Source organism: Alligator sinensis, unplaced genomic scaffold (assembly GCF_000455745.1).
Source record: "Alligator sinensis unplaced genomic scaffold, ASM45574v1 scaffold573_1, whole genome shotgun sequence".
Taxonomy (NCBI): Eukaryota; Metazoa; Chordata; order Crocodylia; family Alligatoridae; genus Alligator; species Alligator sinensis.
Genome location: NW_005841877.1, coordinates 1,151,045 through 1,174,081, shown reverse-complemented (window position 1 = coordinate 1,174,081; position 23,037 = coordinate 1,151,045). Strand labels below are relative to the sequence as shown.

The window sequence follows — 23,037 nt, the reverse complement described above, 5'->3', positions numbered from 1 at the left end:
CACATGGAGGCCCCCCCACTTCCTGCACTCCTGTGGGACACTCCATCTGCCCCAGCATCACAGCATTCACTAGGCATGTTGGTACCTCGAGGTATGTAGAAAAAACATTTAAAGCTGTGTCTATGTCCGAATCGCTGATTCTCTGAATCAGCATCGAATCTTCAGATTCGGATTCGGCTGAATTGAATCAGGGACAGTGATCCAAATCAATGAGTCAAATCACTGTCCCTGATTCAGGCCAAATCCAAATCGAATAGGGCCTGCTTCACCCCCCCGCCCCTACTATTTACCAGAAAAAGTGTTCATTTATCTGAGTAGTGAGAGGTAGGTTGGGAATTCAAACTAGATAGTTCTCTGTTCTGATTATTTGATGTTTAATGCTTTTTCACAGATTTGTAGGCTGCCTCTGTGGTAAAGGAAAGCACGCTACCAAGACAGTTAATTTTTTGAAATTAGGAGACTGACAGGAGAATAACCAATCATAGTGTTCACAGTGCCTGCTCTGGGAACCAATATTTTTGGGTGAGTGGTCACCAAATACACTGAGACTTAAAGGCTAGAAATTAAGTAGGTATTTGCATGCCCGATAACATACTCTTATTAAAAAAAACACTTCAATTTAAGCTTGTATTAATTTGCATTTTAACTAATTCAAATAGATACAGTTCCCAGAAAAAAAATGTATTTGAAAAGATTTTCACCTTACCTTCACATAAGGCTATGCATTTTAAGTTACGGCTTTGCAAAAATTGAGATTGCTGTCCTTTCTTCTGTGACTGAGATGTAAAAACATTAAAAAAAATTAGTAAGAGCAGTTAGGCAAAACAAACAAACGTAACAAAAAGCAATGTTCCCTTCAACAGTTCATTTAGTCACTGACACAGCCTCACTAAAACATTTATTTTAGGAACTTAAAACGTTAAGTAGTGATTTAAGCATCTTGTCCAATGAGAATGGTTCCAATTCATTAGCAATTTAAGGATTGCATAGTGTTTTTAGGAGGATCACTTTATTACTGATAAAAAGACTAATAAATAGAGTAAAATGGGCAAATGTTCCACTGCTCAAATTCCTAAAATATGGAATTTTCACCTGTGGCTGACAGAAGAATACAGGGGCACAGGCCCTATTATTTAATTCATGGGCTTTAAGAGTATCTGAGCCTTCTGTATAACTGCTCTCCTCAAGTGGTATGGGTAGGGATAGATTTTTTTTGCTACCATACAGGATATAGTACAAAAGTACTGTAGCATGTGAGATAACAGAATGCTCTACAAAGAGGGCTTTACTAGTAGATGAATGCAGTTATGGACTTATTGGTGCACATCTGCTACTGCTACTTTACTGCCCATCTCATTCTCTCTGCTTGTGACAGAATAGAGAGGAATACAGAAGATGTGTAACCTACAGGGGATACAAAATCCTTTTGAATCAGTTGCACAAAGTACTGTGGAAATGCTCTGTACACATTTGCATATGGGCAGCTATAGAATTTCCTCCTATAGATTTCATTATCTCTCAGTCCAGTGTAGCTGTATAATTACTTGAAATGATCTTGCCTTCAATTTAGCAAGTTTACTGGCTGAATATTTAGAAACTATTTAACATAAAGAAAATCAGTGATGCAATACTATAGATATCGATTCATTTTACAGCATCATCCATTCTAAAGCCCTGATAGCCATTAGTTTAGTAAGGAGTTCACAGGTTTGGTAGAGGTGATGTTAAATTTAACAGTCAATCTTCCTTTCTTTCCCATTTTCATTCCACATAGTTCTGTCTGGAATGTACTGGCACAGAGTGTAATCAGTAAAGTTGTCCCTGAAAGCAGTTGAGTTATATTTGATTGTAACAGTATCTCTAGTACTGCTGATATAGAAGAGGACTATGGGCTTCCAACAAGGAATATTAATTCCTTCACAGATGTTGAGCACTTGATCATAAAACCGTATGTCTTCAAGATATATGATATGCTACTGTACCTGTGATGCATTACTGCCTTTACTGCTTGAAGCAGGTTCATCCTTAGCTGACACTTTCTGCTGCTTCTTGTTCATCCCTAAGGACATCAAAATTACTTCAGATACAATGGGGTGTGTAAAGCTTCATCAGTGTACATTATATATGGAGAGTACAAACAGGTTTTGGTGTGGAATACTTGTCTGCCTATACACATGCGGTTCATGCTCCAGTTAGAAAGTGTCAGAGCAGACTCATTTAATCATGTCCGCTCCACGTTCTAATTAGAACACTCCAGCATGGCCTCACCATCATGTGTATAAGTCCCCACATACTTTAAAATGGCTGTGGGGGTGCTTAATCTAAACCTTGTTGAATGAGGTTTAGGTAAAATGTCCTGTGGCCATGTTTAAGCACGTAGGACTTTTACTACACATGACCATGAGGCATTTTAATTAGAGCAGCTCTTTGGGACCGCTCTAATTAAAATGTCCCACCCCTCACCCCTGAGCACATGTACAGGCAGCCCTTGTTACTTCCCTCACTGCTAGACTGATTTAGTCCAAACAGCCATGCATTTACATACTCCCTCCTCCAGCCCCCCCCCCACAACTCCAGCCTTGAGAATAGCCAATGGAGCAGGTGCTAAATCAGTTAAGTGTGAGATTTAGTGCCACAGAATTCAGTTTAAGAGCATGCTAAACAGGGGTGGAGTTCAGCAGTGCTTCAGGTTAATTGTTCTCAGGCTACTTGTGATTTAAAGCCCTACGTAGTATGAATAAAACAATTAGAACGTAAGAGATTTTAATTGAACCCTTCATCTTTAATATTTTACTAAGTTGTATTTGTTGTTTTACATGCTGTTTTATAATACTATAATAAGTAATAAATACGCTTAAGTGTTTTTCTTTTATTTTTTTTATTCCTATTTAAAGGTTTTCTTTTTCAATTAGTTATTTTTATGTGTGAGATAATATCTCAGGGAAAAATCTGTCAGCCAATATATCCCTACCTGGCATATTTTAAAGCCCTTGGTTGTATCTTGCATCTCAGGCCTTCCTTATACTGCTCCTTTCAGGTGACATGCTCTACTTCTGCTGCATATCAGTGCCTACATAAACTCATAGTCTTTGTTTTAAAATATATTATACCTCTATGAGGTTTGCAAACAGAGAGTCATAATTTGTTGGAGGTTTGACTCTCCAGTCTAATGAGTGTTTGAGGCTCTAGCCCTAGTCTCACATAAGTGCTGGTATATGTAGCATTAGAAAGCAAGTGGGAAGATAAGTCTCTGTAGTAAAGAGCTTACATTATTAATTGATGCATGTAACACCAGAACCACATGCCAAGACCCTTGAAGAGGAGAAAATCAGGAGGGAAAGTAGAGAGACACTACAAGAAAAAAAGGGATAGGGCACTACAGACCCAAGAGAACAGATCTTATAGTTATTTATGTCCATTTTTCTTCCTAGTTATATACAGAATTATATATAATCATTATTTATTTATGTTATTATTATGTTTGCTCTGATTTTCTTGAAGAGCCTGCCCCATGGCCCAAATGAAGCCAACTTAAAGATTCTCACATATTTCAAGGGCTTTATATTGGGATCTAGGCCAAACTGGAATGAAATCAAGAGCAGCTATTACAGGTGTACTACTAAAAGATAACAAATGGAAAGAAGTGAGTTTGGAGGAGCTCTGAAGTACAAATTAACTAGTTGATGTATTAGTATGAAAAAAGAAATACAGACATGCAAAGACCTGCACTGTTTTCTCATTTAAAAACATTCTTTAGTTTTGAATAGAGGTGCATCAATACATCAGTCTCATTATCAGATCAGCACCAATATAGAGAAAATTGAAAGTACCAGAGGCTTTTTTTGCCTGATGTGGCCGATAATACGGTGAATAAATGACCCATGCATGTGCAGCTCGGAGATCACCATCTGGCTGTAAGTTTGGTATGGGGGAAGAGGTGGGGGGAAGGGCAGATTGAGTCCCCCGGGGTGAGGGAAGGAGTGGGGCTGGGGCAGGTGTTGTCCAGCCAGGTCGGGGTGGGCGAAGGACAGAGCTGCGAGTGGCTCATCTGGTGAGCACGGGGCAGCTCCCACTGGTTCATGCACCCCAGGAGGGTGTGTCCCCCCGGATCTGTGAGTGGGTGGGGGCAGGGCAGGCTGGGGGCTGTGCCAGGCTCTTCCTGGTGGGGGCTGGGCTGGGCTGCACTGCACTTGGGGTGGGTGGTGGTGGCGGCACTGGGAGGGGGGATTTGGCAGGCTATGGAGAATTTTCAGGTGGCTGCAGCCCCTGCTTCCTGTAGCCCTGCTCCCAGCACCGGCGCCACCTGCCCTAAGTGCAGCGCAACCCAGTCCAGCCCTGACCCCAGCCCGCAGCGGCATCCCACCCCGCCCCATAGAGATCTGGTGGCATGTGCCCCTCCATGCCCTCCCAGGGTGCATGCAGGGCAGGAGCCACCCCCCACCTGGCCCACATGCCTCCTGGATGAGCTGCTCATGGCTCTGTCTCGCATCTTGCCCTGCCCTGGCTGAGCAGTGGCTGCCCCTGCCCCACTCCCTCCTTCACCATGGGTGCCTTAATCTGCCTCCCAACTCACGCCCCTTCCCTCCCCCCACTCCTTTTTCCACACCAGACTTACCAGCCCAACACTGGTCTCTGAGCTGCCTGGCTGCATATCCGAATCAAATCAGTATCGGCCAATATGGCTCCTTAAAAATCGGCCATCGGTATCAGCCCAAAATATCTCTATCAGTGCTTCCCTAGTTTTGAAATCCGTGTCACATTTTAACAATTTTTCATTTTCTTAATTTAGAAGAATCTTTTAAAATGGAAGACATTTGGGTAAACATGGCCACTTTGTGAGCCTTTTGTATTATTCCTTCAGGTTTTAGGGAATAACAGGCAACTAAAACAAAATGTTATAATATATTGCACAAAAAACCCACATGTTAACATTTACATTGCTTACACAACTGAGCCAGAGGGTCCAAAAGATTTCCAATTTTTACTGTGAGATCTTTCTCAGGATAAGTGAGAGTTTGGTGTCCTTATTAATGCTAATCAATACAAATGACTTTGAAAAATTAAATTTTTCATTCCTGAAAATGATCTATAGCCTCCATATTTTACACAATGATATTAATTTAATCCTAGTGCACTAATATTATACTTATATTTAATAGTAATTTAAAACTATTTATACATACAAATACACAGTTGTTCCAACTATTATGAGCATGTGCAAATATTAGGAATTCAGCTTCATATTTTTAAAATATTTTAAAAATCCGTACACAAGTTTCTTAATATATACTTTGACTTGGGGCCTGGTAAAAAGGCTTTGTAGTGAACTGCTTAATTCATTTGTGGATTTGCCACTTGGAAGTCATGCCATTTTTGCAACCTTATGGAATTCATATTTTCTACAATGTAGTGTCTTATATTCCCTATATGACCCTGATGCAGCAGGGAACTTTACAATATACTTAAACGTAAGCATTCTATTGAGCTCATGGATGAAATGGAAACACACACTTAAAGTACCCTGCGAGATCAGGTTCTGTATGCCTACACATAGCAGTGCACAAATGCAAGCAGTGTACTTTTATCATAAAGTTTTATTTACACACTTTTAAAAAACAAGAATGTCAAATTGGGCTTCCAAGTCTATGTACTTTCAAAATATTGAACACCCAGCAACTACCATTGATTTCAGTGAAATTTTCTGACCATTTGACATGTTTGAAAATCAGGATATAATTTTTAAGATCACAAAGGGCAATTTAGGAGTCTATTTTTAAGCACCATTTTTTTAAAATCTTGACCTATGGAGCCTAGGGGACAAAGTTATTACAATGATTAAAAAACGAAGCAGGTAGAAGAAGCAGCAAATTAAAATATCCCCCTCAATCTCTCTAGCTCTAGAGTGATTTATAAATATCACCTGAGTAACCAAATGATATGCTTGACAATGGACTAAGGTAGATCCCGATTCCAAACATTGCACCATGGAGCTGAAAAAGAAGGCAAGAATTGTTTAATGTTATTTTCTAAAGTTTTATAAAAGAAAACTGCAAGGACAATTTTCCAATACCATCCGATCCCACTATATGAGCCTGACTCTGCCCAGATACTGTGTAAAAAGCCTACAAACCTAACTTAGAGTTTTGGATTCATTCAATAACGTCAAAAATTATTCATAAAATTAGATCACCTGTTAGATTTAGCACTCTCAGGCATCTAACTCAGGGACATGGATTCTGCTACAGAGACCTTCTGTAGGGATATCTATGTTCTGCATTGTGGCACTTAAGTCCAGTGTGGATCTGGGACTTCAGTAAGGCTCAATGAACATTACTGAACAATAGGGGTGTGCGAAACAGGCTGTATTCAATTCAGATTCAGCCTGAATTGGGGACAGTGATTCGATTAATTGATTCAGATCAGTGTCCCAATTTGATTCAGCCAAATCTGAATCTGAAGATTTAATGCTGATTCAGAGAATCAGGGATTCGGCATAGACAAAGCTTTAAATGTTTTTTCTACATATTTTGAAGTACCAGGCGCGGCTCATGAAAGCTGTAACGGTGGGGCGGATGGAGTGTTCCACAGGAGCACAGGGGGACCCCCCATGTGCTCGGCGGCAAACCAGGAAGTGGTCCAGAAGTACTTCTGGTCCACTTCTGGGTCTGCTGCTGAGTGTGTGGGGGCCCCCCATGCCCTCCTGGCTCGGAAATCAGCCACAGGGGGACTCTGGGTGCCCCCTGGGTGGACTGGAAGGACTTCTGGTCCACTGTCAAGCATGCTGGGGACTCCCCACACTCCTGCGGGACACTCCATCTGCCCCAGTATCTAAGCATTCACGAGCCGCCTGGTACCTTGAGGTATGTAGAAAAAACATATAAAGCTGTGTCTATGTCTGAATCATCAAATATTTCCAAATCTCTCAGAATCGATTCAGAGGGTTCCAATTTGATTTGGAGAGATTAAAGGGTCTCCTGGTTCCATTTGGATTTGGAGATTTGGCTGCCAAATTGGGCCAAATTGAATCAGCAACTGAGGCTTTGCAGAGCCTTACTGAACAACACCTCTTGAGGGAAAGGGCAGCCCTGTGTCTGGCACTTCTTCATCACTATGGGTTCTTCTGTGTACAACATAAGGGTGAAATCATAGCTATGTTGAAGTCAATGGCAGGTTAGATGCAAAGTTTCATGTTGCCATGTTTTCACATTAATGGTCTCTAAAGGACCAGCAGAACCTTTGTATCAGGGATGGAGGAAGGAAGGAGCTAATTGCTCCATGTAGGTCTCCATCACAACTCCACTGCTGTCTGAAATGCTCACTTGCACATTTGTCCTGCATTCAATATGCAACACGACATATTCAAGTTAAATAAGAATGCTTCCATCTGCTATTTACCTGCAGTCTTGTATTGGAAGCAACAACTAAGCCGTTCCTCAGGATGGAGTGCCAGTTTTCAATGTGTGAACCACTTAAAAATAAAATGGAAAGCATGAGAAGTAATAGTTTTAAGTATCCTGAATTAAATAAACAATTGTTGTAGTACAATGTATTTTAATGGCAGATGACAGCTAAATATTATCATTATTTTGTTTGTTTTTTTCATACTCACTGAAATGCAAAAGTACTTCCATACAGATTTTTAGCAGCTCTGAAATTGGATTCTTTGGCTGGTGGACTGCTGAGAAGGAGGAACTGATGGGGAGTGTGCATAAATTTCAGTTGCTGTAAAATACAACAGCACACAGAGGATGTGAAGAGATACAACAGGTATTGTACTTCCAGAAAGAAATCTTCCTAAGATACTGTGCTAGTTCACATAACATATATTGTTGCACTTCAGTTCAGTAACTCAAGGGCAGTCTTACTATCACAGCTTTTATTTCAAATCAAGCTCTAAAAATTCTTAGTTTAAGAAGCATATGTAAGTTTGTGATATAATCTACAACCCAATATGACACTACTAGAATAATTACACTGAGCAGAAGTGGCTTTCAATTAAGACTGAGGCTTGACAGCTACTGATTTACTTGGAATAAAAACCCAGACACAGATATACTTTTTCAAGAAAGAACAAACATATGGCTGGCAGAACCATTCCATATGGTCTGCTGGTAGTCCAGCAGGCTACTGGAAGCTGGGAGGTATGGCCTGCTCCAGAATTTGGGGTCTCTGGATCCTAATGGACACAGAATCAATTATACTCATTTCATCTACGCACAGCCATAGAGAAGTAAGACTAAAAGGGACCTCCAGAGGTCATCTAGTCTAGCCCCCTGCCCAAGGCAGGATCATCCCTATCCAAACCACTGTAAGCAATCCATAATGTAAACTCTTCATAACACTCCTGTCAACTCTGACACAACAGACATAACCTGCCACAGGTAAAGAAAGGGAACCATGGAGCCAATTTCCTGCTTCTATAAAAGCTTGTTAATATATGCTCAAGAGAACCTAGGTAGAGGGCAGTGTCCTGGCCTGCCCTCCCCCCAGCCTTGCTACAGAGAAAAGCAAAAACCCTTACAGTCCATACTAAATGGTCAGACCAGTGACATGGCCATTGGTGGCAGGGCCCCAGATCTTTGCTGCTACCTGAACGTGGACCTGTGCTGCCACTGGAATGTGGACCCAACCTATGCTGTTGTCCGGCCCAGTGCTGCTGCCTACATGACCTTGGACCCATACTGCTACCGGAATGCAGACCCACCGCAATTGGTGCTAACCTCACAGATCTGACTCCGGAGGAACCTCTGTGGATCAGACCTAGCCCAGGGTGAGTTGGACATCCATGATATAAGCCATTTCAATGGTTCTACCCTTTTTTTTACAATATACTGGCTATGTTTCACACAGTCCTACATCTGTGATACACACCCTAAAAAGATGTTAATGCAAAGGAGCCATTATAGTATAAAATTTTAAAGAGATAAATTTGAACAGTAAGATGAATACTACAGAAATTATACCAGGTATAGAAAAGGTTGTGGTGCTTGTCTAAACAAGACACACACAAATACCATGGACCATTCAGCACTGCCCTAAATTTGCTCTCCCTAAAGTCTCTAGTAAAAGTCCCATTGGCTTAAATGGGAACAGAATTATACAAAGTTGAGTACTTTTAGAAACCTCCCATAATGGTACAGAAACAGATAAAAACCTCAAACTTACCCTGTTCACAGGAAGTTTCACAATATGTGACCTATTACTAGAAATAACCCTGAAATTAAAAAAGTACATGTATAAGATATGATAAACCAGGGCTGTCCAACTTCTGGGTGGTTGGGGGCCACATGCTACACGGACCACAGACCAGGGGGCCAATGGCTAGCTCAAGGGCCTCTGATGTACAGTTGGCCCTCCCTCCCGCCCCATCCCTGACTGCTTGTGTAGCACAGACAGCCATCTTCCCTCCCCCTCAAGATGCATGTGGCCTCACCATGCTGCCAGCTGGGTGTGCCATGCTAGCAGCTCCTCCCTCTGCTGCCAACTCCTTCCTTGCTGTGCAAACAGCACAGACACACCACCTTTTCTGCTGCACATGGTGTGCAGGCTGCTCCTTTCTCTGTTGCTGTACACAGCATGGTCACCCTGACCCCATCCCACTGATATGCCCCCTCCCCCCGCAAAGAGTGGGGTCGGGACCAGAAGCCCGGGGGAGGGGGAAAGAGCTTCGAGAACCTGGATGCTGCTGCATTAGAAGCACTGAGGGGACTGGGGGCTAGGCAGGAGCCTGTGGGCCACATGTTAGCTCCTAGCAGGTCTCATGTGGTCCATAGGCTTCCAGTTGGACAACCCTATGATAAATAAGGAATTTTTTTCTTAGGTGTATTGACTAATGATCGCTGGGGAAGGCCAGCTTCAGGGCTTATGAACCACATAAATTCTCCTTGATTAAGAGCCCACAGAGACTTGATTAAAAGGCTTGCTTTGAAATAAGCTCAAGTTAGTGGGAATAATATGATTATTCTTTTAACTTGATTTTCAAGTGATTATCAACCAACAGCAGCCAGGTCTATACCACTGCAGAAGAGGATGAGCAAGTGGGTCCTGTTTATCCATCTGCTTCTTTATTTCCAAGTAAGGTGCCTAGAAAACAGTAATTGTGCTATTTATTATTGGTTAAAATCCAAAGTTTATATTTTAGATATTGCATTACACCACCTCATATGAAAAAAAATGTATACATTGGATTCATCATTAAACCTACGCCCCAGCTTTGCTGACACCTAGCCTTGTACAGTTTTAAATGTGTTTTGACAACAACAAGAATTAATATAGCAATTATTTTCCCTGTAGCAAAATTATAGGCATATAATTAGCATCAAAATGAGTATATTATAGCTAACATTGCTGATTACAGCAAGAACAGTAAAGAACATTTAGTGATGTTTGGCACCTACACTAGGAAATTGATTGGAACTCCAGAAAACAGTCTTCTAGGGTAATTTACCCAAAGTTATTTTAATTGCTTCATGGTATTAGATAGGTAAAATTACTGCTGGACCAGATCATGTTCCCACTAAAAACTCTCACTGATTTCCTTAGATAATACAGCGGCCCTTAAAGTGGACTTAAAAACTACTTAGGCCAGCACTAATTACACTTCATCCTAATGTTAAACTGTCCACTGTTTCAGAGTATTTTTTAAAACATTCAGTCTAGATTACTACATGTACACCTGGGACTGCAGCACATTGAGCCAGGGCAGTGCAGCCCAAGCTGGCAGAGTGCCTGGGGTCAGCCTGCCAGCATGGAGCTGCTCTGCCCCAGCTCAACATACTGTGGAAGAGCTGGTTGGGGCATGAGGGTGCGATTGCAGGGAGGGGAGGAGGCGGGCACGGGCGGCTATCTGGCAGGCATCCCCACACACTGTAGCACCCGTATGCCCCAGCCAGCACCAGTCACCATCTACATATGCATTGCGGTAGAGTTAATAACTCTGCTGTAGGATAGTACAGTAAAAGCTGCCTTAACCGACACCTTACAAGCCGGCATACTCTATTAACCAGCATGCTGGCTTCTAAGGTAAAAGCGAAACCGGACGTGCCCACTGTGGCATTTCTGGTTTTTGCCAAGCACCCACAGCCTGGGGCAAAGCAGCCTGTGCTGCTGAGTCCCCACAGTCCGGGGAATAGCAGGCTGCACAGTGCTTGCCTCCCTGTCCCTCAGGAACTGTGGGAGGGGCAGTGATGTCCCGGATGCGGTGGGAGAAGTGGCGGCCTGAACAGGCAAAGACTCTTGTTTGGGCCTTTCAATTAACTGGCATATTTTGTTATCTGGCACCCCACAATCCCCATGGGTGCCGGATAACAAAGCTTTTGCTGTACTTGTGTCAGGCAGTACTAACTTACAGAGGAGGTAATAATTACCTTACTCCAGCCCAATAATAGCTCTCCACACGTAGATGGTGATGCTTTACTGCGGAGCTAATTAGGCAACTACAGTAAGTGTCTCATGTAGATGCCCCATATGTAACATATATACACACACACACACACACACACACACACACACACATATATATACGTGTGTGTATGTATGTATGTATGTATGTATATATTTATTTATTTATTTATTTATTTAATACTAATATGATAATAATGATTTGCACTTCTAGAAGCTAAAAGCACTTTACAAACATGGATTAACTTTACAAAACTCTGGAAGTTTCACTTATTTAACAGCCTGGCAAAGTAAAGCAGTAAGATGCCTATTCTTATAGCACTGAATAGCATTTTGCTCCATGAGTAGTTATCAGTTAACGTTAGTGGGACTACTTGTGAAGTATAGTGCTATTCAACAATAGTAAGGATATCATAATCTGTCCTACAGTGAGTATTCAGACATCCCATGGCATAAATCCCAAGAGCCCTAACTCTCAATACCTGCCAACTGTTCTTAAATGAACAAGGTTCTAGTTATAATAGAAATAAAGCCATTGTCCTAGCACATTGTCACAAAATCAATTTCTTTTTCTTTGAAAATAAGAGACTTGGCTTGGCTTTGATATATCCAGAAATGCAGCAGTTGGCTATTATTCTGTTACAATGTTCTTTTCCACTGATATTATTTCTTATTTAAGCCTCAAAAACCTGAACTGTATTTCATCAGTTCTGGTTTTTGGCTACTGCATGTTCTTGCTGATGCATAGCAAAAATAAAGGAGCACTACCTTCTTTCCACCCCCAAACACCAACAAATAAAATATCTACGTTTTGCTATAAATTATAGTCAAGATATTGAAAGACTTATATTTACCTGTGTCATTTCTCTAATAGAAGTAATACTATCCAGTGCTTTCATGACTCGGTCATAATTCTTCTTCTGATGTAATATAAAGTAAACAAACATATTTAAAATATTTTACCTCTTTTTTCTGTGCAAAAAACTGGTTCTGAGCTCCTGTACATTCTGCATCAAACAGCAACTAAGGCTCAACAACTCAAACTTTCTCTAATATCTATATGCAATTATATCCTTCTATCTCACTCATCAACTCATCCATAGCCCAGGAAAAGTCTGGGACTAAAATTAGGTTTGTGGCTTTTCTTTTAGTTTCATTAGAATTCACCACAAGCAATTAGTATATTAGATCTCTCTCTCTCTCTCTCTTTTTTTTACAAATAATTGTAACCATATATGGATCTGGCAATTATTTAACTAAATCACACACATTTAGTCTCATAATTGCTTTCAAACATTCAACATACTACTAACTATGCTAGGCCCAGCAGTACATCTCATTAATCAACAGCACATGGTACCCATTCAGCAGACTAAAGGGCTATCAGTGAATCAGTGAAATTCTAGAACATTCTAGTCTTCCATTATCTGGCCTCTGCTCAGAAAAAGGTGAAATTTATCTTGATGCAGAGAGTCAAGAAAGCTCATGTGACCCTTTAACACAGGGCTAACATGGGATTCAAAGAGTTTTCTGATTATATTAGTCTTATTCAAACTAATTATAAAGAGGATGGAGGTAGATTCTTCTGTGGCAATAGGTGACAGGACTAGGAGCAATGGTCAAATTAGAGCAATGGAAATTTAGGATGAAGATTACAAAGAACTTCCTCAGTTTGAGGGTGATTAAGCAATGAAACAGGCTACCCAGAGAAGTTGCGAAATCTCTATCCTTGAACATTTTCAAGAGTAGGTTAGACAGGCACTTGACTGGGATGGTTTAGTCAGGGATGCCATAAGCAGGGGGATGAACTAAATAACAGCCTGAAATCCCTTCTGTTATTACTTTACTATGAAAAATTCTATGAAAAATTCAGGGTTCCTGGAGCAAATTTCAATCAGATAGAATAGTAAGTAATTCCATAATCATGTTATAGCCAATACACTTTATTAATTACTGCTTATGGTAGTATTATGTATTAAGCACTATAGGACACTAAACTGACATTTTAGAAGCAATTATTTTATTAATAGCAACGTGAGTATAGTGATAGACAATTCTTTTAAATGTAAACTAACATATATTGTTTTTTAGTGCCACATGATTTAAATGGACCACAAGTTGCCTCCCCTTTTGAGAGGATAATATATACCCAGAAAAGACAACACACATTTTGCATTTACAATGTGTACCCACAAACAACAACGTTCAGCCTTAGCCCTGGATGAAAATTTACTTCTAATTACCTTCAAAACAACAATGATTGTTTGCAATACTTTAGGACTAAGTATAGACCATCAAAAAGCCCAAGGCTGAATCGATTCAATCTTCACAGGTTAGTTTAAGCTGCACAGATTGAACTGATAAGCAAATGAACAGACATTCACTTTTGATTCCAGAAATGCAGCCACATGCCTGAAGTGGTGCAGGGGAGCACCGGGGGCACTAGAGCATGCCTCCCTGCTAAGCTAAAACAGACAGCTCAGGCCAAGGCTAGCCAGCCCACCTGTAAAGGTTGGACTTGGGGAGGTGCAAAGCATCCTGGGATGCTGGAGGACTGTGAGTTAACTTGAATATAGAGGGGATCTGGGACAGAAGTTCAATAAAATCTATTTAACCTAATCAGTTAAGTCTGATACTGCATCCATCCAGGTTTATCTTACCAGTTTTGGCAATTTTGGAAACGGTTTATGTGCACTGAACTTCCATTGTGTTACAGATGTGAACTGGTTTCCAGTCACTTATAGTGGTTTATATATAATTTCTGTCCCTAGCCATACGGTTCAGTGGCACAATTTTTTAGCATATACCATATTTTAATTAGACATTTGTGACAGTAAAGGCACATGGTCTGTGAAGCAAGATCTGGGTTTTGCATCTAAAATATGACCAAAAAAATTCCTGCTATATTTTGAAGAGATAACTACTTACCCTTGGATTAAAGGCCAGCATCTGAGGATCATTAGGATCAACTACAGAAGGATATGGCTCAAAAATGACAACTTTCCTAGGCGATTCTAATGCAGATCGACACATGGATACTAATAAATCTACCACCTAGAAATAAAGAAAAACCAAGATAAAGAATGGCTCTTACTCAGTAAACTATTTCTTTTGAGCTTTCAATAATTTATTCTTCTATCTAGAATTATCTTTTTTCATCTTGTAGTATAGAATTTGTTTCTTTAGGAGCATTAAGCCTTTTATTATTACACCAACAATTGCTTTGTCCACAATGTACGTATGAGAACTGAATTCTAATCTGTCATTTGTATATTCTGTTAATAATTGTAAATTGCACCAGTTGTAAACCTGAATGTTGTGATAACTGTGTCCTGTGAGTGAGCTGATATTCTTTTCCGACGGCATCTTTTGAAATTCCACATAACCCAGTTTTGAAAATCTTTGCATAGCAGTGTGCCTCAGATTAACTGGCGTTATTTACTAACTGATTTGTAAACCTATCCATTGTGACTGGGCATATACAATAACATCTAATTTTTATAAGGCATGTAGTAGTTACAATTGCAAACTAAGGTAAGAATTTCAATTTCAAATAATAAGATTTATTTTCCTCAGAAGTAAAATGTTTTTAGCCATGCTAAATAAACTGTATGGAACTTCCTGTCCACATCTCTTGAGACTTAATTTATTTAAAAAAAAATACACATTTTACTAAGTGTATGAGGATCTTCTAAAGAGCAAAATTTATCCTACACTGTTTCTGAGGAAGTAAAATTGAAAGATCAAGTAAGCACTGTACATTGCAGCACTTTTGCCTGAGATGACACCTGGGTTTACTTGATAAATGATGCAATACTATGAAGGAATAAGTGGTTTGTCTAGAATATCGACCAACCACTTTGTCTGTTCACAGAAACCCATCTGTTGTATACCATGGACTTATATCATACACAAGCAGGACACAGTGTTTTATTTAAAAAACGACATGTTACTGAAGTAGAGAACACAGCCATAAGTAAAACTGTAACAGCCTGGTTCATATCCAACTGAAGTCTATCCATCAGCTTTAACAGGTTCTGTATCAGGCCACAACAGACAACTCCTGTAAAAGACTTCCAATGAATAAAGTGGGACCAAGATTTGCCCCAAAATTTATTGCAAGGTAGAGTATATTAATTTATAATATAAGGCAAATCTGGCTTTGTCTTAGACGTGTGAGGTGATCTCTGGGCGTAACAGAATTGGGAGCAGGTATGCAATCTCTGGCCTGTGTTGGAGATTCTAATAAATAATGGGAGTAGAGTAAGACTGGGATTAGTTCATATGAAAAACACAACTGCCCATTGTCCTGAAGAATGGAGTTGCAGATATCCTAGTGAATACTGAATCCTCTAGAGCTGCAATAGTGGATTTAACAGCTACTTCAAGCCCAGATTGAGGAGTTCTTCCTTGTTTTGCAGAGAATTAGCATAACCTGGCATGTCTGTACTGTGTGATGATATTGTATGCGTTTGGGGGAGGGGTTAAATAAAGCTTAAAGTTAAATCAGCACATGCATAAGTAAAAATGAGCCTGGAAAAAATGGAATTACCAAATAGGAAGACAACAATTTGTTAGCAGGTAGGAACTGGTATTGCTAGTAGAGTAATCCAAAACTGTGAAACCATATATATTTAACAACATGTGCATAATGGTTAATGCTTTTGATAGGGGCTCTTCTGGCCTTCCTGACAATGTTTCTTCTATAAAAATGGTCTATTCAGTGCAAGATTTCAAGGGCTAAGGTAAGTTTTGTTTTATAGGTATCTCTGATTCCTCTCACTGTTCCAGATAAACTAGATTCTGATTCATAGTGCAAACTGTTCTAAAAGTTACCAGATCTGATCACTTGAAGGAAATAAAAATGAGGGTCCTTTAGGGAATCAGCATGAAAATGAGAATCATAAGGAAAGGGAGAGGGAATTATTCTGCAGTGAGTCATACTGTTTTCCATTCTCCTCCTGTGCTCCCTTAGCATGAATGGAACTCTTTTTTTCTGATTAAAAGTAAAAGTATTCTGGTACTTGAAATTACTAGATATCTCATACATATTGAACAATAAAATTGCTTAAGTAATTCCCTCCCTTAAGTATCTTAATGGAAAGTTGAAAATCACATTAAATTTCAGGATATTCTATTTTATTTTTAGTGTACAACCCTTACAGACAAAGAGAATGTTTCAAAATTAAGCATCTGGGATGGGATATGCAAAGGAGCCCAGGAGAATAATGTGTTTAACTCCCCATTCCCCCCGCATCATGCCCCCTTCCCCCCAGAGTGCCAAGGAAAAGGTTGAGTACTGGAGTACTTGGACTACTGTCCTGGTACTTGGAAGCCCTGCTTCTCTCTACTTTCTTCATTAAGTTGAAGTTCATAAGAGATTATTCAACATAACATTTAAAAAAGGGGATATTTGGAAAATCCAAACTCTGAAACACAGTAGCTTAAATTCTTCTGTGTTGTACTGTTTTAATTCACACTACTGGTGAGGGAATTTAGTTCTTCCTCTCTTCACACTGTTGCTGGTCTATTGGCATCACATGGAGAGAAGGGCATAGACTGATCTTACATATACTCCATTAATGCCCTGTGGGACTGATGGCAACTGATGTAACTTACTGAACCTTGAAGTCTACTCTAAATTCAGCTGAGCTGGCCCCTCCTCTCCCAGTCTGTCTCTATTTCAGAATGGGAGCAGAGGGAACTCATTCTAGGGGTTCCCCAGGCAGCTTTGGAGGGTGGCGGGGGCCTCAAATACACCTGCCCCACCCTCCAGCAGGGGCTGAAACCCCCCCAGACCAAGCTCCTTTCACTCCCTTTCCCCACTCTCATTCTGAAAACAGTGACAAGCTGGAAAGCAGTGCCAACAGAAGATACCGACGATGCTGTTTTGAATTGTCTTCATCTAGCCCCTCATGCAAGGAGGGTTCAGATTTTTGCCCAACCAGACATTTTTGAAACAGTCTGCAACCATGTACTTGTGTTTGGTCATAGCTATATAGACCACTTTCTGTGGCCAGATTGGGCAAAAAATGTCACTTCTGTCTGCACCCTTTCAGGGGGTGCAGTGGTGCAGCTACGCTCACCTTTGATTCTTGGACCACCTAAGCGTTAAAACCAACTGCCTCAGAGGGGCAGTGGTATCATTATTTAGGTAGTGCTGAGATTCCTGCTAATCACTCCAAAGACATTAACAACTCTCTCTCCACTATTCAAACGATATTTTCTTCTACAATTTTGCTGTCTGTTAGCCATTCCTGGTAAAGTCTGTCTTTGGTTACACAGCCCTGAAACTCACATGTGGTGATATTAACTCAGGTGTAGAAATGACTGGCAGTGAAGTATTGGGGGCACTGTCAAGATGCTCAAGAAGGCTAGATTTTGAGTTCTGAATCTGAATAAGAGATGTACATTGAACTATAATGACTACAAGACTAATGGCATAATTGACTATTTTTGCCTAGTTTGTTGTTTTTAAAAAAAAAAAAACTTTATATCATCATGGCATCCATTCATCAGTGACTCACGGTTGGTATTGCAGCTATATAAAAGCTTTAGCTACACACACACACACACACACATGCTAGTACATTAGTGTATATTCCAATTGTTGTACTTGTTTTTTCTGTGATTTTAAATTGAATAATATAGTGCTAGCCCCCTAGCATGTAGACAAAGTTCCTAGTTTTCTTTAACTGGAGGAAAACACGAGTTGTGTTACATATGGTGATGTGCCACACCATCTGCAGCACCCTTTTCATGGGGACATCTAAATTTGAGATACCTCGGTCCAGATCTACAAAGGGAGCTCACTGGCTGAAGTGAGACTTAAGAGAAATTTAGGCCCCTGACTCCAAGAGTGAGATCCACAAACCACAAAGCCTCTGGGCCACACATCCTCTTGCTTGTTCTTTTCTTGCTTGTTCCTGTACTTACACATCTCCCTCTTGGGTGGCCAGAGTATCACCTTGAAAAAGAGTGCTAGAGAGAACTGTACTAGGACGACAAAGAGATACAGGTTCAAATCCCCTTTCAGCAAAGGAAGCTTAGAAGCTGAGTCTTTTGTTTCCTCAGTACATGCCCCTATTATATATAGCTAATGGAGTTAAAACAAAAAAGAAGTTTGACTGAGAGTCATTTTCAGTTTGACTGAGTCATTTTCAAATGCACATTCACTTTTTCTTTCAGCATGGTCGTGAATATGTAGCTATGTTTCTGCCTACCCAGTGAGTAGCCTACTAAACATGCTCAGTCTATGTACTCATGCTTACATGTCCACAGTGCCAAGACCACCACTTATATGGCCAGAAAACTGCTATTTAGGTGCACAAAAAACTCAGCATTCTGCCATAGGTGTGGGTGTGAGGGGGCCTGTTTTGACAGGAAGAACACCTAACACACATGATATTGCTCTTCACGAATTACACCAACATTAAAAACCATGGCTGGAAGAGGGGATGGTGGTCATGCAAATTCTTATATAATACCATACACGTTACAGTCAATCACCAAATAATTTTGGAGATTGAACGTATTTAGTTTCCTCAACCTGAATGGGTAGGGATTACTCTAACTGCCTCCCCCCAAAGCTACAGGCAAAGCTGGTTTGGGGAGGTATTCCCCCAAATAGATCTTCCTGTTGAAGCTATGCTACTGTATAGAAAGAAATGCATATTTCAATAGGTGAGGGGGAGTAAGTGCACACAAAAATATAATGACTGTAAGCTTATAATGAGAGTGCTCATCTGGGAGGGGAATACCTAGGTTTTGATCCCAGTGCCCAGGTCTGTTTATGCATTGTATATTTAACAGTTATTAGATAAAAGAAATAAATAACATTTATAAAATGAACACTATCATCTAAAAATTGTCTCCAAAAAGACAAATGGAAGAGACAGTCTGATTCATTTCAGCAATCCAGGTTTCCAAATTGTACTTATCAGGAGTTCAGCCTAACTGCATTGGCAGAGGTTGTTAAACATATCTAGCATTGGCCTAGTACTGCTTCATTTCCTATAATAGAAGCAGAATAAGGAGACCACCTTTTGAAATACCATCTATAAAGTATGTGCATCTCTATGACTCACTGCATACAATGCTTAAACATTAAAGACCAGATATCAGTGGAAAGTTACAAAAAGTGAATTAACAAGAGTGACTGAACACTGTATATAATGAAAGGCAGTTTTAACATTAAATAGCTGTACCTGAGCCCCAGTTGCAATTTCATCTGCAGCTTCATTCATCACTCCTAGAGTTTGAAAAGCAAATACACAGAGTTCCCGTTCACACACAGTGGGCTAGGAAAGAGAAAAAAGTGTGTTTTTATTCCATTTTTTACTATTATTTTTGTCATGAAGCACCTCAAATATCAACTACATATATTAATGCCTTTTGAAACAATTTTTATTCTCATACACAAATTAAAGTGAAGACAAGGTTGTGAACACACATCAATAGTTTACAGTATGTCATATTATATGCAGAGCTATTGCAATTAATTAAAAGCCAAGAATTTTAAACTTGGGAAACTCAAAGTTCAAGTTTAATCCAGAAATCTGAACGTTATGGTATAGAAATTTATATCTGTAATATCAAGTAACCTTAAATCTACCTTAACAGTTCTCATGTAGCTTAAGTTCACAGCAGTCTTCTGTACAGATTACACTATTTTTTTTCAATATTTTTTTCCTGGACAAACAACAGCACCTCTTTAAAACTGAAAGTGTCTCCACTGCAATTTATTATGTTGTTACTGAAATTACATGCAAAAAATAGGATTGAAATTTCATTCCAAATTTCTTAAAGCCTTCATTTTTTAGGGAATTTAAATGTAATTTCATTGTAAATTCACAAAAAAAAATAATTCTATGGTATTTTCATAGAATACAGTCTATATTCATGTTTTCATGACATCTATATTCATTTTTGGGGAAAATATACAGTATCTTCTTGTACGTAAGAGATTGTTTTTAACTGCAGAACTCACATAAGCCTGCACTATAGATCATGGGACTGTTGTTTCCTTTTTATTAATGATTAATTCATTATGCTGTCACAGACATTTACCAAACAGAAACAAACTTATCAACAATAAGTTAGCACAAAATAAGAAGAATAGAAACAAAAAAAAAGAAGATAATTAAGTTTTCAGTAAAATGAATAGGTAAGCCTTCTGCAGAATTTTAAATAGAATACAATTTATTAGAAAACCATTGCTCAATGCTGAAAGACAGTTAGTAGAATTACATATTTAAGGCCTACTTTATGAACCATACATTTTAAATGTTCAAGATTAGTGAACAGTCATTGAGGACAAATAAACATGTGGAAATAGGATAAAACCCTTCTTGGAATTTATTATAATAAATGAGAAAATTCAACTTTAGTAACTTCTCATTTATCACTTGGTCAGCCTATGAAATTAAACAACTACTTATGAAACAAAATTATGTTAAGTACCATTGAAGTTTTACCACTGAACCAGTGTGAATTTCAATGCCATGATAAACACAGAGGTATCAAGTCCATGACTATGTATGCAGAAAGCACTCAGAAAAAATGAAAAATATATCAAATGCTATAAGAAAAACAAAATCTGCCTAAATTCTGTTTCAGGAAATTGCTTCACTAGTAATAAGCAACTGCTATAGTTCTGCTCACTTGTTTCTTAGCCCTTAAATTATGTGTTGCTTGGGTTTCAAAGATTTTAGACTTCAATAACCACCTAAAGCCTACAGCACTGAAATATTCTCATAGCAATTGCTTTAGAAGACCTATCATCTTTCAAGTCTAATAGTGTGTCACGCATTTGATTTATTTTATCTGCTATGTTACATTGCATTAGGTAGCAGACGAAGCCTAGCATGATCCAATTCGTTGTACCACTGCACACTAGACAAAATGTATGCATTATTGCCATTATTCCTATGCTTAAACATTCAGAGGATAACTTAGCCATTCACTTAAGTAGTTGAGCAACTGTGCAGGCATTCCCACATTGATTGTTTTTGTTTAATCAAAAGTGCATTCAGATACAGTGTGTTTAGACTGACCGACATACAAAGCAAAGGCATTAAAATTACTGAAGACACTTGTCTGCAGCAACAACTAAGCAAAACATTATTACTGGTAACATTTCTCAGGGAATGTTTTCCAGATAACATATTCAGATGATACCCCCCATAACAGCAACTACTCTTAGGAGCAATGTAGCAGTAAGCCATGTGTTGCTGCTAACATGTGTTGACAATACTTTCATGTGTGTATTTGGGGAAGGACAATATTATGCATTAAATGCATTAAAAATGTATTTTCAGTCCATGTTTGAAGGCTGTATATTTTGTTTGTTTTTGTTCACACCTTTTTAACTTCAATGACAAATAAACTTTCTTTGAATGAAGTTTGTGTCAAAGGACATACACTTCAATAATAAGCCTTTAATATGTAAGATCCTATCTTTTTACTTTTCCAAGTGCCTCCAACACAGAAAAGAGGACCAGACTTAGCCCTAAACTGAAAATAAAGAATAGCTACGAAAAAGTCTGTCTTGTAACCCATAAATAAAATCTGCCATATCTTTATAGATAAGGAGGTAAAAAGAAACAACACATCCACTTTTTCAAAATCCTTTGCTTGCCACTGTTTAATCATGCAGTGGTCCTGAGAAAAATACAGGAAACTGATCATTAAATGTACTGTATAGTCAAGTAATGTAACAGACTGTTTAGAGACCACATCTCTTTTGTGAGTAAAAAGTGATTAATTTTTATGCTCATCAATATGCCATTATACATACTTAATCTCTGACAAACTGCTAATGATCTGGCCTTGAGACTATGTCACAAAAATAAAGAAAAGGAAGACAACTAACACACTTTTACATTACCAGTTATTCAGGGACCTGAGCCTGGTGGAACAGGATTACACTTAGATATACAGATACAACTTGTATCAACAGCAAATCTTGTTTTAAAGACTTCAAGAGATAGAGGATTCACTGCATCCCTAGATATATTGCTCCAAAAGTTAGCTGCCCCTATTATTAAAAGTTCTGCCTTATTTCTGGTTTGAACTTGTCTAGCTTTAGCTTTCAATCACCAGTTCAAGTTAGATTTTTTAAATCACAAATTAAACAGCTAATTTAAGCAATCTCTTCTCCAGGAAGATACTTTCAGACTAAACGTCTGCATAGGTATCTCACTGTCCTCCTGAAAGTTTCTTTTTAAAATTCTCCTCTGCTCCAACTGTTAGTCAGCTCCAAGCATTCAGAAGTTGTAAATTAGTGTTGTAAAAATCATTAAGTTAGTTTGAAACATCCATGAAATTTAAAAAAGTAATGCATTTGGGGTTCTTTTGATTTGCCTCCTGCTGCTGAACTGTAGGCCTTTGCTGCTGTTTTAGTTAGAAGCTTACTTAAAAATTAAATTTTGGGCATTTTTGTGTAATAAATCATGTCCAGGAGCTAGGAATTTTAGAAAGCCACAAGGCGTGTGAAAAAATGGTAAGAGTTGGCAACACTGTATGAAGTGTACAAAAATCTTTTGAAAATTGTTAGGTAGCTGTTGTGACGTGACTACTGCTTTTCGTGCTGACTTGTGTTCAACATGCCTTTTTGTGGTATCTTCTTTCCTTTCA

The 23,037-nt window shown here is 39.2% G+C and overlaps 1 protein-coding gene across 7 annotated transcripts in view; it reads right to left on the bottom strand.

The window, feature by feature from the left end:
- PARP8 (poly(ADP-ribose) polymerase family member 8) overlaps positions 1 to 23,037 on the bottom strand; it is a 220,758-nt gene that overhangs the window by 10,068 nt on the left and 187,653 nt on the right. For 5 of the 7 annotated variants that reach the window (XM_025196126.1, XM_025196127.1, XM_006017273.3 and 2 more), the window contains 10 exons: positions 19,608 to 19,700; positions 14,329 to 14,454; positions 12,255 to 12,320; positions 10,016 to 10,083; positions 9,166 to 9,214; positions 7,610 to 7,722; positions 7,396 to 7,468; positions 5,921 to 5,990; positions 1,983 to 2,059; positions 707 to 776 (listed from right to left, as the gene is read on the bottom strand). In XM_025196126.1, the coding sequence (XP_025051911.1) occupies positions 707 to 776; positions 1,983 to 2,059; positions 5,921 to 5,990; positions 7,396 to 7,468; positions 7,610 to 7,722; positions 9,166 to 9,214; positions 10,016 to 10,083; positions 12,255 to 12,320; positions 14,329 to 14,454; positions 19,608 to 19,700 (805 nt within the window). The remainder of the gene's footprint in view (positions 1 to 706; positions 777 to 1,982; positions 2,060 to 5,920; positions 5,991 to 7,395; positions 7,469 to 7,609; positions 7,723 to 9,165; positions 9,215 to 10,015; positions 10,084 to 12,254; positions 12,321 to 14,328; positions 14,455 to 19,607; positions 19,701 to 23,037) is intronic. The other 2 variants (XR_003092509.1, XM_025196129.1) reach the window with 2 other exon arrangements.